This window comes from Crocodylus porosus, unplaced genomic scaffold (assembly GCF_001723895.1).
Source record: "Crocodylus porosus isolate Cpor-Errol unplaced genomic scaffold, CroPor_comp1, whole genome shotgun sequence".
Lineage (NCBI taxonomy): Eukaryota > Metazoa > Chordata > Crocodylia > Crocodylidae > Crocodylus > Crocodylus porosus.
Window position 1 is genome coordinate 4,957,282 of NW_017728924.1, and position 18,166 is coordinate 4,975,447.

At 46.0% G+C, this 18,166-nt stretch overlaps 1 protein-coding gene across 4 annotated transcripts in view; it reads right to left on the bottom strand.

Annotated features, from left to right (window-relative positions):
- Window positions 1-12,825: 12,825 nt before the first annotated feature.
- MAMLD1 (mastermind like domain containing 1) overlaps window positions 12,826-18,166 on the bottom strand; it is a 306,125-nt gene continuing 300,784 nt past the window's right edge. For 3 of the 4 annotated variants that reach the window (XM_019540265.1, XM_019540264.1, XM_019540262.1), the window contains exons 3-5: window positions 15,359-15,505; window positions 14,614-14,695; window positions 12,826-14,329 (exon numbers count right to left, since the gene is read on the bottom strand). In XM_019540265.1, the coding sequence (XP_019395810.1) occupies window positions 13,308-14,329; window positions 14,614-14,695; window positions 15,359-15,505 (1,251 nt within the window). In that variant the 3' untranslated portion in view covers window positions 12,826-13,307. The remainder of the gene's footprint in view (window positions 14,330-14,613; window positions 14,696-15,358; window positions 15,506-18,166) is intronic. The other variant, XM_019540263.1, reaches the window with a different exon arrangement.

Consider the following 18,166-nt stretch of genomic DNA (forward strand, 5'->3'; position numbering starts at 1 on the left):
TGGAAATACCTTTCTCCCCCACAATCTAATTTCCAGAGAGTATATAAAGGGGCAATAGGAGTAGCCCTAGCCACTGCAAAATCATTCTGCCTGGCAATATCTCGTATCCTCTGGAAAACCCGAACCTTTTCTATGGGGGAGAAAAATCTTTCATTATCTTTGAGACGGTATCCCATCCCAGAAAGTGCAAAAGTATGGGAAAGAAAAGCTAACCAGGGTGATTGGAGAGGAGGGGGATTATTAATATCTTCTATGTAGCATAATGTAAGCAGATGATCTGGTAAAAGGGGCAGGCTTTTAAACCAAAATCCCACCATTCTAAGAATAATATTGGTTAAAATAGATTGCATTCCTGTCTCTAATCTCAAAAAAGATGCAGGAGTTAGAAGAGCCCCAAGAAACTTGTTCTGAGGTATGGCATCATTACTAGCGGCATAACCCCACACTTCAGTGCCATATAAGATCTGAGAGGTAGCTTTGGCTTTATATGCTGATATAGGAGCTTGGACCCATCGTCTTGCTGTGGTTTCATAACATTTCTTTATAGCCACAGCCAATTGGGCTGCCTTAGTTTTAACTGTCTGAACATGGTGTTTCCATGATGGAGAAGCTGTGAATAACACCCATATACCAAATAGGTTTTGACAATTTCAAGTTTGGTTCCCCCCATATTCCACGGATATTTCATCAAACGACTTCCCCCATACATTATTTTGGATTTATCAAAATTTATCTTGTTATATTGTCCACAAAGATGCTCAAAAGGTATAACAGTGTCATCTGCAGTTAAAATAGGGATCGGATCCCAGATCTTCAGCCAGGGGAAGCTAGAGGCGGGGGCCAGGCTGTATACTGGGGGGGGACAGGCCCACCCCTCCCACACAGTCCCTTCACTCCCACATCTCTGCTTACCAGGGACAGAGCCTGAGTCTGAGCCCCTGCTGCCAGCCATGCCCCGCTCCTATTTCCTCCAGAAACCTGGGGCGGTGTGCAGCATGCTGGTACAGTGGGGGCATGCGGCAAGCATAAAGATGCTCTGGCTGGGTGCTAGAGCATCTCCTTGGAGGACCCAGCTTCCAGTTGCTTTGGGGCATGCTCTAGGAACATGCCCTGGGCCACTTTTTTCCAGCATATTTTCTTTTGATCCTGGGATTCCCTGGTATCAAACTCAGAGTCTGTGCTGCTGTGCCTCCTGCGGCATCTCACACTGCTTTGACATGCTGCCACAGACGTGTTTGCTCGTGTGGACATCGCCTCCGGAGTGGAATATGCACACCAGTACATTTTATCACTAGTCCAACTGGTTTAAATCCTCTTACCCACAGCTGATGTGAAGAGGTGGAGTGTATGCAGAAAAAGGAGGACTGGCTTACCTCCTTCCTGGAAGTCACACACACTGGGGATGCAAGGTGACTTATCTCAGCATACCTGTGTTTTGTCTGGATAATATTCCCCTGCATGAACCATCCAAGGCTTTGTACCCTGGACTTCCAGTAATGACGTACAGCCCTCTCATGTTTGGGCTCATGAAGTAACTCCACTGGGGCAAGCCGACCATAAGCATTAAAAAGCATTCATCGCTAATAAAAAAAGATTCATTTTTAAAATTATATTTTAGTTTCTTCTTTCTTTGCTGCTGGGTTTTTCAGGCTTTAGTGTTTGGTCAGGTCATATTTGCAGGTTTCTCTCTATAAGCATGAGAACTAGATACTCAGCCCTGCTGATCAGTAAGTAGTCTTTAGCACTGCCCAAATGCTGCTCGGGAAGGTTGCACATCATGAACAACTGGTGCCTCCTGAGACTGGGCAGGCACCATTTGTACTCGGCAGCGAGCATCGAGTGGGGACCACCTGCAGACACTGCTGGTGGTGGTTGTGGGGGAAAGGTGGAAAGTGGCAACCGCCTGCAGAAGCTGCCTTCAGCTCTGGCGGTGGCCAGTCTCGGGGCAGGGGGGGCACATGCCCCCCCATGCGTCGCCTATGTTGTGCATACAGAGCAGCACAGCATGCTGACACCTGGCACCATAAGTCTGCAGTGTTGGCAGGCTCTTCATTTATAGACTTTTTGGGACATAGACCATCTTTTTGTTCTGTGTATGTACAGTACGTAGTACAATGTGATCTCACTCCATAACTACAGCTCCTAATTCTAAGGCAATATGAATAATAAGTAATAAAATGAGTTTGGGAGCTGAAACTTAGCACTGAATATTGTGACACTTATGATAAATTAGGGCAAGCTAGATGCATGTAGTTTGCTGGCAGTAATATTAAGTTGCTGACCTCTGGTGCAGGGGTCAGCAATTTACAGAGCTGGTTATAGCCCAGGAAGAGAATTTATCTGTCCCACCAAGTGCAACAAGTATACACACACACACACATATTCTGCCATTACTAAATTTTGTACAAGTATCTGCTACTGTCATCTGCTGGCAGAATATTTAACAACCATCCCCTCTACCCACCTTAGGACTGAGGTGTGTTAATTTGGCCCACTGTTAGTGAGAGGTTGCCAAGCCCTGCTCTAGCGCACTAGCTGTTAGAGGGGACAAGAAATCCTAATAAAGGCAAGGTGGCTTGCAATTTCTACAAAATTTAGCAGGTCAAGTTAGATTAGAGAAATGCAAATTATCTGGAGGTTATGGTTTCTGGGAATAATATAGTCAACACAAGGAAATAGTACTGTTAAAAAAGGAAGAAAAGTAAAACCGTTATATTCTCTCAGAATTTAGTCTCTGAGCTGTGCATTCTTAGCACACGTTTTCTTATTACTAGGCATAAGACGTGGTATTTTGCCAATTTAACTGTGTTCCCTTGCTTTTATCCAGGATAACTGTTGTCCTCTCTTTATGTCAGACATGTCATTAAAGTTGTGTAAATGAAATGTCTATTTTTGACTCTGATAAATAAAGGCCGCCCAGATTTAAGCCCTATAAACGTACTTTGGGACCTCTCTAAATGATTTCTATGTAGCTTTTTCCTTGATTAGTATAATCATTTATTCATTGAGCAACAAATTACCCCCCCACAAATTGTTACAAACCGTAAAATAAATCTTTTATAAATAAATAAATCTGCTGCTTGTTCCACAGTAGTAATCAGGTGGGTTGCATAAAGAGCTTCTTGTATTCTCTAAGGATCATAGTGGCTAGAAATAGCAACAGCATTTTGGGGTGTGCATTTTCAAAAATGCCTCCTGAATGTGTAACTTGTGATTGTGCATCTAACCATGCATATGTTTCCAGGTGCCAAATATTTGCACACACATAAGTACAGGCCCTCCAAAGCAAACATGCAACAGCATATATAGAGGCTGTGGGGAGGCGGGGGACTTTAAAAACAGGAACTGTTAGTTTGCTGACATTTTCTCCTACCAGAGTAGCTTATACAGTCCTAAAAGGAAATGCATCAGGCATCAACTGAGTTATTCCTAGACTCAGTAAAGAGGAACATACCTTTCTTAATGCAAATATAACAAATAACATGTTCTAATCTACTTCAGAAGGGACTGCGTTTCAGAGATGGGCAAAGTAGGATGTATCTGGATGAAGGGAACTCGGTAAATAAATGATAACAAAAATTACACATTCAGTGACCAGGACTATTGAAACAACACATTTTAAATGCATCAGAACAACTCCCTTCCCCCCATTCCCAAAAAACCAACTAACAGAATTAAAGGGAAAGCTCAATTTAAAAATAAGATCGGTAGATTAACTTTCACTGCACTGGAATGTAAAATGTGTTATAGAAAGTGTCCTGTTAAATATGTAACTACAGGTCATAAAACCGCAGAACCTGCTCAGACCAATACCTGTCATGTGCTTTGCCATGATCTGTGCTGCAGCAAGTTCGCTGAAGTGCAGACCTTTCCAATCACAGCAGGACCGCAGTGACAAACCCAGCACCTGGGGCAAGCAAAGATGGCAGCAATGAAATGGTTAGAGACTGGACCTGGTAAAAAAATAGCCTTTGGTTTTCAGATGGTTACAAGGCTTCTGCTGTACTGGAAATTACCTTGTTTTCTTTCTTGTTAAAACCCTGTCCTTTCATGTACAACTGAAATTATAACTCGTTAAATCAAATAGGTCATTATCAAATTTATGCTAAACCAGGTGCTCAGATAATGCATTGATGGGCAACTCAATGCGGTGATAGGTGCTGTAGTTTGAATGGTCCTGTATTTAATAGCCCAAAAGCGGCTCCATGTGACAATCCGGGACTGGCGGTGAGAAAGGCCATTCCCAACAGCAGGCACAACTTACAGAGGGATCTTTGCTATTTCAAAGACTCGCTGCTATCCCCCACCCTTAAAATACGGATATGGGACGGCCCAGGCCCCCAACCATGGTCACTGGCATCAAGGCTCTTGAGTATTCATCACAGAAGCAGGCAAAAAGGATGACATCCAGGAGTACAGGAGTGGGGGCGGGAAGCTGAGCCTCCACCAGCCTTTCCACAATAGGAGAGCGCTTCCTTTCAGTTCAAATATCTTTTGACTGGCTTGCCGCGATAGCGTTTGTTGTGCCACCGGCTCTGTCTGCAGAGAAGGCTGCCTTCAAAATGAATGGAGCAGCTGCAGCTTATCAAGGGAGGGAAATCAATGACTTGGCAGGCTGCTCTGGTCACTGCTGCCCGCTACAGCATCATCACATTCTCTCCCTGAGAGGCGCCAGCTGTCCTCTTCACGCTGCAGAAAGCCCCTGTGCTGGCAATTATTGACGGGGAGCTCAGGGACTGCACTCCCAGTGCAACTGGGATCCAGGCCTTTCCAGGAGGGAATCCCCCTCCCCAGCCCAGTTGTGAACCTCAGATGTGGCTCCTCTTGAGTTCCCAGGCTGGACTGATTCCTTTTTAATCACATTTCCTGTAAGCTACATTACATCCACTTCTTTTTTTAGGGAAAATACACGTGCCCCTGGCATCCTGATTTCTCCCATATAGTTCTATTGCATATGATTAGCTCCATTACGCAGAAGTAGGAGGAGAGAAGGGAGAATCCGTGCTGTCCGTTCCTAACCTGCAGTAAGGTGATGGTAGCAGGACCGCTCGAGGAAAGGTGCCATTGCGATCCATTGGCAGTTTCTGTGCATTCGCGTGCACCAGTACGTGAGAGCAAGCGGTAAACATGAAAAGTGCAGCAACAGTCAGAGGAATGGGGCATAGGGTTGAGTCAGATGAAAAACTGCATTTACTGTAGCTTTGAATGTCACCTGTGGCATCAAGGTGAATCTGTTCAGTTAAAACTTTACAACTTTCAAGTCACCCCTCCTGCAGTGCAGCATAATACGTATGCCACCTGAAAAAAGGCCGAATGTAGTACTGCCCGTCGAATGCTTTGCCTATTTAGTTTCTCTATCTCCACTCTTCAAACTTTATATCTAGTGGGTATCTTCCCCTGCCCAGCCTTTTCTTCACGACGCACCCAGTGCTGGTCTCCACGCCCAGGCCATATCGATTCTCCTCCTCCTGCCCTGCTCCTCGTCAGATCTGCCACTCCTGCCTGCTGCCCCCAACACCTCCAAGCCACAGACTCTCCAACCCTATTCCAGCCACGATCCCCCATCCCGAGCTCCCAATCCCAACCTGAACTCCCTGCCTCGCAGTCTCCTTGCCTAACCGGTGCCGCTCTCCCCCGTCCTGTTCCAGTCTCCTTGTCCCAAGCTGCTCCTTACCTCTCCACAGGCACAAGTCTCTGCAGTGCAGGCATGAAGTCTTGTTCTTCAACAACTTAGTCCCAAGCATGGGGTGGGAGGGGAAGGGGATGCCAGACAAAAAGTCTTCCGAATTTTAACATGAGATTTTTTTTTTCTCCCAGTTCCATTCTCAGAAGCAGCTGAACCATTTTGGCTGAAATTTCCCCCGAAATCTCAGCTGAGGCATGAAAAACACAGCCCGAATGACTAAACATTGGCAAAGTTACATTTCAAAGTGCCATTGAAAACCCGTTCTCATAGCAGGAGGGTCAGGCAAGTGTCAGGCAGACTCAATAACAGACGTTGTTACTAGCACTGCATATAATCTGTGCCCTGGTAACTGAGTGCTAATGGCATCCTAAGGCCTCTGAGGGTCTGGTCCAGCTCCCGTTGAAGTTGTTCCATTGACATCCATGGGAAACAAGATGTGCCCTTGCAGTATTTAAATAGGCCCCCAGCTCTGGGTCAGGAAGGGCACGTTGTCTCTGCGCTCGGAGCCATTTCATTGTGGAGCAGAATTTAGCACATCAATTTGAGGAGCAAAACAGAAAACCTGTCACCATCCAGTGAAATCCCGGAGACCAGTGGGCCTTTCAGAAACTCTGGGTCTCACCTAGGACAGTGAAATAGGATTCTTCAGGCAATTAACAATGCTCTGAGCAGTCATATAAAAGAAATATTGGCTTTTACTGAAGTTAACACCATCATTTCTTCCATGAAGTTCCTTGTGAATAATTCTGGCTGGAAAAAATTGTACATGATTTCTTTTCATTTATATTTTAATGCAATTTATTATACAAGAATGACCTCCGTTCAGGGTTCAGAAGATCAGAGTACTTACAGTAATCTTCACAGCACTTTGCATCTCCAGTTATAGCTTATACTCACAGCGTGAAGAGAATGGGGAGTTAATGTACCAAATCTGAAAGTCTCTGTGTGACAGCGTTAATCTCATTGTTGAGTTATTATTTATTAGGAATATTACGGTAGTGCCTAGAGACCAGGTCCCCATTGTGCCGGGCTGTAGATGCAAGCACATTCCCTGCCCTGAATAGCTTAGGTTTCATATAGACAACAGGTGGGTACAATGGGCTCCTCCTAGCACGGTAGCCATGCCAGGCAGCATGCCACCTCGAGTTTAGCATGGACTTCCTTATGCCAGCAGTGACAGTTCCTACTCATGGGCAATTCCTATGATACCAAAAGGCAAGGGGGAAAGTGCAATGAGCCCCCTGTCCCAAGTCTATGCAGTCCTGACCACAACGGAAGACAGCATCTGCTAACAGCCTGGGTACAGTAGCCACCCAGAAGGCTTTGGCCGTCTGTACCAACCAGTCATGCTGCTGGCTGTACCCTGAAACTTGTGGAGGAGCAGTGAAATGGGCCTGCTTTGAGTCAGGGTATGTCAGGGGGCCTTGTGTGTGATCCAGTGTGTCAGCTCTTGTACTTTCAGTCCTGTTTCATCATGCGTTAACTTCCATAACCTGCCATTCTAGTGCAGACAAAACACAAGTCTTTATCCCAGGACGTGAAAGATTTTAACCCAACACTACCAGCTAATGGCACTTGGCTCCCGGCTCTGCTAGATGCTAGAGTGGTGTTAGTTAGCACACTTCTGATTAAGAGGTGTCACACGGGACTACAAGTGTAAGCTACAGACATGTCCACGAAGAACTTGTATGCGTGAATGGTATCAGGGGTAACTTAGGGCACACACCTCATTCCTCAGTGCACGTATTCAGTTGTGTATCCAATGAAATACAGATGTACTAGGTAGGTTTGGATTCTGGCCAATAAATCTCTTGTGAAGAAAGACATCTCTTGGGTGTCTGGGGACTCCACCAGCAAACTTCAGTCTCTTGCAGTACAACATTTACTAGTGTTGGACTGGATTTTTCTTTAGATACCCAGCTGTCCACTGCAGGCAACAGAGACTGGCCTGCCTATCGCCTGAAAAGGCCTGCTGCAGACTAATCTGTTTTGCATGGCCTGCACTGCGTGAGAAGAGAATACAGCGAGCGTGTGCTGTCATGCCATAATTTCTGATTGACACGGTAAGGCCAAGACATGAGAATAATAATAATCCTGGGCACTTCTACTGTGTGATGGGCTCAAAGCACTTTACCATCATTAACCAATTAATCCTCAAAGGTCAGCGCTCACCCAATATTATGGGCAGGTAAGTGAAGCACTTCACTCCAATAGAGCCAATGGGATATATCTGCTTAGGTGATTTTGAAATTCTGGCCCTCTGCATCTGTGTGCATTAGATCCTCCATATGGAGGAAAGGGGCTGATAGCACCTCTTCCCCCCCAGGGGCATGCACTGTAAGGCTCTACAACAAGATACATTAATGGGAATCCTATAAGTACTTCTGGATAGAAGGGTGCTAAAGATAGTTGAGTACTGGGTGGCACCACCTGCCTGAATTCAGCCAGCACAAAACAGAGAAAGCTGTCTGAGAGCCGAATAAAGCCCTTAAACAGGGACCAGAAATCCCAGCCATCACATCTGCAAAGGAAGCACACAGATTTCTCCCCGCTACAGCTTAGGGCTGGTGCCCCAGGACCCTTTCCTCTCAGGAAGTGAAAAGAAAGACATTTATCTCCTTGTGCTCTTCTCCCGCTGCTCAGGTGCCCTACCTCCCAGCCACACACCAGACTCAGCTTAGCTCCACAATACAGAAACCCAAAACTCAGGCTCCTGCCTATCCTTGCAAGGGGGCCAAGACAACACTGGAACATGGCCCAGTCCTTCCTGCCCTGAATTGTGCTGCAGTGGGAGCCAGTGAGGAACAGGGCTTCACTGCAAAAGCTGCACATCTGCAGCACCCTCCCCTCCCCTCCCTTCATTCACTGCAGCCACACGCAGCAGAATCACATGGAGGGAGTGCTACAATTTGTTCATGAGCGCTCGCTTGCAGACAGGCATCAAGTCAGAGATAACAGTTGGAGTCAGCAGAGATGTTCACTTTTGCAGTGACCTACTTAAGAGCAGAATCTAACCTGAGGCAGCTTCCTTTGCTGAAAGCATCTTCAGCAATGAATCTTAGAGAGCCACAGAGCAGCAGAGCTCAGGCTAAAGCCAAGCGTGACTCTGCACAGGACTTGCTGGCATGGGGAAAGTGGCCAGTATAACCCTCCCACTCCTCCAGTTATTCCGAGTGCAGACACGCTTATTCTGGAATACAGCTGCTTTTTGCTGGTTTAGGTTACGCCAAAATTGTCTATTCTGGAATAGGAGCGCCCCTATGGGAAGCTATTCTGCAATCGCTACAGCACTTTAAATTCACACCTCCTTTATACTAGAATACCCTTGTCCATCATATAGGAAGTCCTTACTGAGTTCAAGACTTTGGAGTTTCTGGCCTTTGTGGTCATTGTCTGACAATGATTTAAAGTATTGCTTATTGAAGTACAGGAGGAAAAAGCTCATTAACTGATTCCTGTTTTGATGGCAGTAGAGTAGCTCCCACCAAGCCAGTTATTTTGATCCCTAATAGCAGCTTGGGTCAGCAAGTGCTGTTAGACGGCTGGCTTCTCATAGCTATTTCAGACACCTTACTTCATTTCATGCTTATGTGAGACCAGATCCTGCTGTCACTTTTACGTGGGTAGATCCAGAGCAACTTCACTGCCTTCAGTAGAAATGTTTGCACTCGTAAGATTTGAAACAGGACTCAACTCACAGCACAATCCTGCTTGCATCTCGTGGTGGACTCTGTTGTTCCAGTGCATTCTGCATGGTGTAGACACGTGTGCTTACACGGTCCCATCCTCTCCTCATGCCTTTGTGACGCTGTTGCACTCTCCTGCACACACACACGAACACAGAAAGTCTGTGATACAAATATGGGGGGACACTTCTGGTAGAATAAAATCGACACCGTATTCTGACAGAGGCAGTTACCCGAACCACAGCAGTGGCGCTCCAGTTGCTGAGACACTGCCCAACGGTCATCATGCCCTTGTCTCTGTACGGCGGGTCACACATTGAGCGCTCCATTCAGTGGGGACCTGTTGGCATGATGAGGGGTGGGAAGAGGCAGCAGCCCAGCTCCTGAGCATACCCCCAATGGAGCACCTGACATTTTGTTTCTGAGTGAATCTCCAAAGAAGCACATTGGAAAGTGAGTGTTCAGAAGCACGGACTCTATGTAATACCAGTAATAGCGAGTCATACGAGTAATATGAGGAATAGCAAATAGAAAAAAGAAAATACGAGTAATATGAGGAATAGGAAAAAGAAGATACAAGTAATACGAGTAATAGCATCTGGTGCTCTTCCCATTCAAAACCTTTTACAAGCATGACTCCTCACAACACCCCTGCGAAGAAGGAAAGTATTACCCTCTCCATTTGACAGATGGGAAAGCTGAAGTCCAGAGCTGTGAAGAGTGCATATTCAACTCAACCTAGCCTAGCACTTGGGGGGGAGGGGGGGTCATGTCATGTAAGACCAAGAGAAACCCTTAAAGGAACAGTGGTTTTTAGTGCATCCAGGTAGCTCAGCCTCTGACGCGCCCCACTCGATACCGTCCACTCGGCTTGCATGCCAAAAATGCTGCGTAAGCACTTTTGGCCCCGGCCCCCGAACGCCTCCAGGGTTCCAGCTCCGGCGTGCTCCCCAGGGTGGCACCGCGTCTGCCTGGCACCGCTCTGCCAGTGTGCGAGGCTGGGAGCAAGTGGGCAGGGCTTGCTCCTTGGCGCCAGTCTCGGGATCCCATGGAGACGGGCGAGCAAACCTTGTATAACTCGAATACGGGGTGCCAAAAAACCAAAAAGGATAACGGACGCCACTGATTTTCATCATCCTGAACAAGAAAGCAAAAGGGAGGAAAGGAAGAAAGCCAGCTGGATTTTTAAGATGATCGGGTCACCTCAATGGCCAGGAAGGTAGCGGAGGGTGAAGGAACATGTCTCCTTCCACGGGACACAATGTTGACTGGGGAGGGAGCAGAGTGCGCTGACACCACCCCTTTGCTCAAAGGAGACCAGTTGCCCAGTTTTCCTGCTGGATCTGCTGCCTTGCTTTGGCAGAGCACATCTGACAGCAGAATTGAGGCACAAGCCTTGGTGACGTTCGCAGCCAAACAAACTCCCCGCAGATGTACGGAGCGGAGCTTGTGGACAGAGATGAGCCCGCGTTTATGGACCTGCTTCGGCGGAGGGTCGTGCACCTGCAGCTTCTTGTGCTTTGCACTGCGGTTTCTTTCCCTCTCGTCCTGACAGCGGTGGGGAGTTGCCTCCGAGGAACAGGCCCAGCAGGGATCATGCCCCATGTGCAGATCTTTCGTGAGCAGGACTGTCATCCTGAGCCCACTTTTTTCCACAGGGGCTTTGTCTAGACCCCAAGGATGCATGTGCAGAGAGACACGTGCATCACCCTCACCTGGATACCAGCAGCAAACCCACCCTGAACTGAGCAGTGGTGCCTGCGTTCACTTCTCGTTCCCATGCCAGGAAGGAGCGAGGCTCCACTGCTCTCCCATTGCCAGGGAGTGGGGAAACGGCCCCGGCGTCTGGGGAGAGGCACTGGGCCCAGGCAGCCGCTCGGGCAGATCCCAGGAATCTGGGGGTCTCCCTGCTCTACCACAGGGTGCATCGCCGCCGCCTCCTCATTCCCAGCGTGGACCCCCGGGAGGCAGCCCACATTCCTCTCCCCCAGAACCCTTTTCTGCAGGCTTCCCAGACTGGGGTGGGGAAATCCACCTCTCACCAAGGGATTTATGAATTTCTTCTCGACCAGCACCAATTTTATGTCCCTGGAAGATGCATAATGCTTTCTGACTTTATTTAAACACAGTGGATTTAACCAGAGATCTGTATATTTTTAAGATCCATTTAGAAACCGTCCCCCACTTTTTCTTTAATGCCCAGCCCCTGCAAGGAGGCACTTATCCAGAGCCTTTGTGTGAGGTCAACGCACATCTATACTGAACACCAAGTATATTGAACATGGGTACCTCTATCTATTGAGATGACATGGCATGGCACTAGGAAGACAGCTTCTGCACAATCACCCTGTACTTCCTGATGGTGAAGAGAAACAGCCGTATCTTCCAGAGAGGCCAAAAGATATTTCTAGCTGTTAAAGCAATAGTTGAAAAATCAAGAGTCATTTCTACTTCTTGGATAATAGACAGTCTCTAAAACAACGGATAGATTTCTGGTGAGGATTCATTTCTAATTGCAATTGAAAGGAACAGGTAAAGTGGGCATAGAAAATCCCATCCCAAATTGAAATTCTAGCCTGCTTCACTTCTTCCTCTCACCATTTCTTCTGGTAATAGCACATCTACATTTGTACATGATTTTAGATTGATGTTGTAACATCCTGAACACAGTGAATTAAATCAGATCCAATATTTGCAAGTCTGAAATGCTTCTTGTAGGAAATGAAAACATAAAATATATGCAATTTTCCCCTGGCAGTTTATTATGGTATGAAGAAAAAAAAAAAAACATTCTGTGCTCGAAGCTGACGTTATATTACAAATGTTTTGCGAAGTATGACGTGACTATTAAAATATGATTACACAAAGTATGAACATTTTAAGAAGTTTACAGTACAGTGAATCTTTTATAAACAGACTCTTAAATATACATAGGACAATAGGAGCTGACAGAAAACATCAAAAATTAACTATTAATGTTTATAGACTTTTCCCCTGAAAAAAAGTCGCACATCAAAACAGAAATTATGAAAAGCCTTAAAACCAGGAACAAAATCACCTGTACACTACAAATATCCATGGCAGAGGTGTGCAAACCAGAGCTATCTTTTCATTATATGATACAGTCACAAGGGAACTCTGCAATCCCTGGATAGGATTTGCTCTTCAGGTGTAGCTCATTTCACACAGGGTAAGTCCTCAATGAGTTTGCAATCAAGAGTTACAAACTCTGTGTAAGAAGTTGTAACATCACAAGCATCTACTCAGTGCAAGACAATTTATGTATTTAATGTCCTAATCAATGTATAGGAGTGTATCCTGACTGACAGCTCTGCTGGGAACCTGCAAATGGATCTGTCAGCAGATCGCTATGCATGCGCGGATCCCTGCTGGGATCTTCCAGTAAGGATTATTTCAGGAGTGCAGTTATGAATGAGTTGAGGGGCTTTTTTGTTTTTAATGCAACTCTTCAATTTTGCTCTCTGGTAGGGGAGATAAATGACTACATTTGCTTCCTGTTTAGCCAGTTTGCCTGGACACCCCTAGTTCATGTGTTAAGTTATGTCAAAAACATAAGTATTTTATGCTGTAATACACAGTATTACTGAAACTAACAATGTTATTTGCATATTTATAACAAGGTATAATGAAATTCCTATAATAAAACAAAAAAATTATGCTATAGATTTATTTACAAACAGTCCAGCAAAGAAGTATAAATACTTCTATATTTAAGGTTTAGGAAAACATAATTTACAAAATATTCAAATATATACAGTCATCTGAAAAACTGCCAATATTAACCTTTGATGCAAGCAAAGAATTGGCCGAGTTCAGTCATCGTGTACTGAAAGAGGCGGCGGCTTTTGCAGATTTGCTTCTGTGCTGAAAAGTCACGCTCCTGTTATGTACAAAGCAGTCTGCTGCCCTCTGAGCTAAACGTGTCCGGAGCTTTGCGCATGCTGTCCCAAAATGTCGTCTATCATTGTCAAATTGTGCAACCACTCTTCGTCGTTGCTGCTGCTGCTGTTCTTCATGAGAGAGTCAATGAAGTCAGTATCGCTGCAGTTGCCGGGCAAGATCGAATTACTTTGCTGTGGCACAAAGTCGTAGTGGGGCAGCTCAGAAGCGGTGTTCATTCTGCTGAACGTTCCAGCCGGCTGGCCGGCGGCGGGGTAACTTGGCAGCCCAAGTCCTTGAGCAGGGTTGAGCTGGTTAAAACTGGACACGCCTTGTGGCATTGATTTCATAACATTCATGGCTGGCAATGGTCCTCTGGTTAAATTGTGTCTTAAGTTCTGATTATTCATTGGGCTCAGGCTCTGGCCAGACTGCCCCAAGGTTAGTTTTTGCATCTGTCTGACCTGGACTCCAGGAGCAATCTGATTAGGTGGCACAACAGCCTGGTGGGAAAACTGTTGGCCTGGTAAATTTGGTCTCACGTTTTGTTTGGAGAAGAGGGGGTTACTGGAGAACTGCTGCATGCTGGCATCCATCTGGCTTTGGTTTGGCATTCGTGGGACCCCAGTCGACGTCCACATCTGGGCAGATGAGGTTGGGTAGACATTAGGAATTCTTGGCATACTCGGCTGCCTTAAGTGTTGTTGAGTCGCAGAGGGGTTCGCCAAGGAACTGGAGCTGAAGACTGGCATTGTCATTCCTGGCTGGACTGCAGCGTGGCTGTGAACCGTTTGGCATCCAGAGTTCATACCCAGCGAGTTTTGGCTTGGTCGCAGTGGGAGGTTAAAGTCTGAACTGGGGGGGAAAATCCCCTGCTGTTTGTTAGCGTTGTGTGGAATCATTACCATGGTCCCGCTGTTCTGGCCGGCGGTGGCCGGAGCGATTCCAGAGCCCAAGGTGTTCTGGAGCATCCCCGGGTTGGATGGCATCATGCGGTGGTTCGGTGGAGGATTTGGCATGGACTGACTGCAGTCGGTGGGAATTGGCTGCTGTACTGCTGTATGTAAAGAGGTACGTTAAGCATTAAACACACGTTCATTCCTGAAACGTGGCAGATTCTTAATAGGCTGCTTCTCCTTAATACATCTCTTTCATCACACAGGCCTCTCCGCAGCCTTCCTTCTAACAGAGTTACTACTAAATGGGCGAATCCCGTACTATGCCATAAGACATGGGATGCTTTTATTTCAGCACAAAAAACTGTTAAGAGCCCCATATTTACTCAGAGTCGGAGAGCCCCAGCAGCCTGCGCTTTTCAACTGCGAGCCCTTTCCGCCTTACCTTGAAACTGGTTCACCTGCTGGGCCACAAACGAACTCCTCTGCTCAGACGTTACTGCCAGCATGTTTTGTCTCTGCTTCTCCTGGAAAACAAGAGAACTGACAGTCAAGAGGCAGCCTCTTGAGGAACAAAAAATAACAGCAGGCCCTTAAGTGTGGCTGCTATCAAATCTAACGACCTATTTGGCGCGTGCACACACACACACACACACGCACGCACAAACCCAGATTCTGTATTCTCAGACTAGACACTTCAGTCGAGCCTGGAACTTAACGGTGTCTTCAAAAGCGTCCTCTAAACACACCAAGCGAGGGCAGCCTCGGCACACGCGGGATGGGAAGCTCCATGTTTGGGATGACACTGGGCCCCTGTGCTTTCTCTGCTCCAGGAGAAGCCCAAGCCATTTTGGGTGTTTCTACTCCCAGCCTCCTCCCTTTGTTTCTTTATAGTAGGGGCCTGATCTAAAGCTCACTAGCGCCAATGGGCGATCTTTCCTTCACCCAGAGCGGGCTTTGGTTTGGTCTTCACCTGCTACAGGACTCTTTCGGTTGTCTCCGAACTCGTCCTGCTGGGGGTCCTGGCGTTTCTCCCGACGCACCTAGCAGGGCACCTGCTGCGTTCCTGACCCCGTCTCCTGGCTGGTTAATCTCCGCCTCCCCCACCTTCAGCAGGACCCCACAACATCCCACTTCTTGTTTCGCTCTCACCTACACTGAAAGGGCTCTGTAGCCACGGCGTACCCTACCTGCAGCAGCTGTCGTCTCATGATTTGTTGCTTCAGTAAATGGTTCCTCATCGTATATCCATTCACTGTGGCTGCTGCGGGCACTGAGCCTGCAGCTGGTATAGTGCCTGGCTCCTGAAGTCTGGCAACAATGCCTGGGTTTTGATCCTGCCAAGAAAGATAAAGTAAAGAAGAAGTCAGTTTCCCCAGGGAGATAACAACAGAAGCCATTATCACATTCATCAGGGCCTCTTCCCCACTCCAGTTTCTATCCCATCTTGAACCACTTGCTGGCTTAGGTGCCTGCAACACAAAACGGCACGCGTCATTACTCTTGGAGCAGCAGAGCACTTGGACATTAGGGAATATCAATATGGGAGGAACTCAGAGGAGCAAAGGCTAATTCAAAATCCTCTGGTACTGGCCCAAGGCCATGGGTCACTGCAACCCATGGGCATCTCCCTGGGTGAAGGGATGCAAGTCAAACCCTAGGTTTTCCACCAGTTCCCTGACTATTACATTGACAGACATAAAGAAAAGAAGTTGGATAGAGGTAATGGAATAAAAATGCCCAGTAAACAAAACGAGGGTGAGGGGAATAGAAAGAGGAGAGCCACGTTCTTAGAGAGACAGGAAACTATGCGGACCAGGATCAGAGGGGTAAGTGGCTGTTTTGAATGATCTGAGAAACCTGGCAAGAAGCTGAATGCAAAAAGGAAAGAAGAGTTTGCAGAAATACAGGACCAAAGTCTTGGCTGGTGTACACAGGACTGATCCATGGTTGGTAAAAACCGACATGGCTCCAGGGCAGCCAACAACAGAGGCATCCGTTTACATCAGCGGCGGTTCTGCACCATGTGAACGGAGGTGTGGACAAAAGGGAAGGATTTGAGAAGCCATTAATTCCTCCAGCATTGCTAAGACACAGCTTGGCGGGGAAAGAGAATTTAACAAAACTCAACCAAACCAAACCAAACCAAACCAAACCACTATCCACCACTGAAGACAAAACCATCATAGGTGGAAACTAATGGGGAAAATAAGTGAAAAAACTGCATCCTTAAAGCAAAAGAGAAGGAGACACTCCAGCAAGGTCCATAAACAGCTCCCAGTATAACTCCCCACTCTCCACTTTAACATCCAGATATTACATTATTTATGACGTTTTGTTATTATTGGCAGACAGAAGTATGTACATTATATCCAGCATCCTTAACTAGGGCGTGCTTCCTTTGTTTTCAGAATGGAAGCCCACATCCTTTGTTTGAAAATCAATGTTATCAGAAGATAAGCAAGAAGAAAACGGTCATTGCCTTTTTGACATCTGACAATTAGAATCAGGCTAAACTGGAAAAAACAGGATACGAGCCATATTTTGGAGCGACCAGAAGGAAACATCAGATATTTGTTGAGGCAGGCTCTCTGAGCTGGGACGCTTTTCACCGTGGGTCTGCCACGAAGAATGACCCAAGTCATTCCAAGATTTTTTTTTTAAATTTTTTTTTTTTTTTTATAGGATTACCAGGAAGGTCACTGAAATTACTCACTTTTATGGCACCTCTTTTTGTTGCAGCACTTAGGTCTATTATGCAAAATCACAATTGATGAAATGTAAATGCCTGCGAGATAATTTACCAAAAGACACAAACCTGCAGCTCATCACGGGTCTCATTATCATTCCTATTCATGGGCAGTCTCATAAGACTAGACATTATTACCGCTGCTTTGCTTACAATCCTGCTGGACACTGTGCCTCCTCCCACATCCCTTCCTCCCTCCCACAGTAGGAGAAAGGGGGAGGGAGGGAGGAAATGTGATTTACTCCTGATGTAAATATGAAAGTTCATGTGCAGCTAGTGTTCTGCTTTCATGTCAGATATTATTCTGCAGCCATAGTTAAGCTTTGAATAATACAAATTGCCTCCAGGGGAATACTTGAAAGAGCAGGGATTCAGTTTGTGTACACGGCACATGAAAGACACTGAAATGTTCATACCACCAAAATCCCTGCCATCGAGCCAATTTCCTCCCAACTTGTCTTGTTGTGTGCAGAGGGTCTGTGCTTACTGAAGCAAATGAGTTTAGTGCAAGGACAATCATTGTGATGTTTAGCTTAGGGCTATTGCATTAACAAGTCAGAACATTAAAGTCTCTTTTACTAATCATGTCCGGCTCATTCTAATTTTCCCTAAACATCATTAGGAAAATAATGTTGATTTTTCCATATTATTAATGGTAAAGAAGTGTAAATCACACTACTAATTGCAGCTCTTGTACTGCAGCAGGAGAACGGCTTAATTATACAGGATGTTTTTGCAAGCACCCTATAGCAATAACAACATTCGGCCAAGTTCATTGGCAAATGCACAGAATGGCTTACTACATTTTTGGAGGAAATTTGGCTGACATTTAATTAGCTACTAAAGAAAGCAATATATAGATCTAATTTTTGCTTTTGGGGAAATTAGGACAAAATGGCACAGATGAGAATGCAAGGAATGAATTCAGTGTCTTTCATTTTACAGTTTGCATTTTGGATACAGGAAAAAAAGGAAAGGTAAAAAAAAGAAAAGTTCTTTCTTCTCGCCACTAGTGGGAACTACTGTCTTCTCTTACAGTAGAAAATAACCATGCAAGTGTCATAACTAAGAATAGCTCCTGCATGTGGTCTAAGGGACCTGCTATCTGTACCAAAGGTTAATGAACTTTAAACATTTTTCCTTTTCATCACTCCCCAAGAAAATAAAAATCACTTTCCTTTCCCTGCTAAGGCCAAGCCAAACAAGCCACAGTCTGAAAATGGCCCATACTTTGGACCTTCCCATTTTA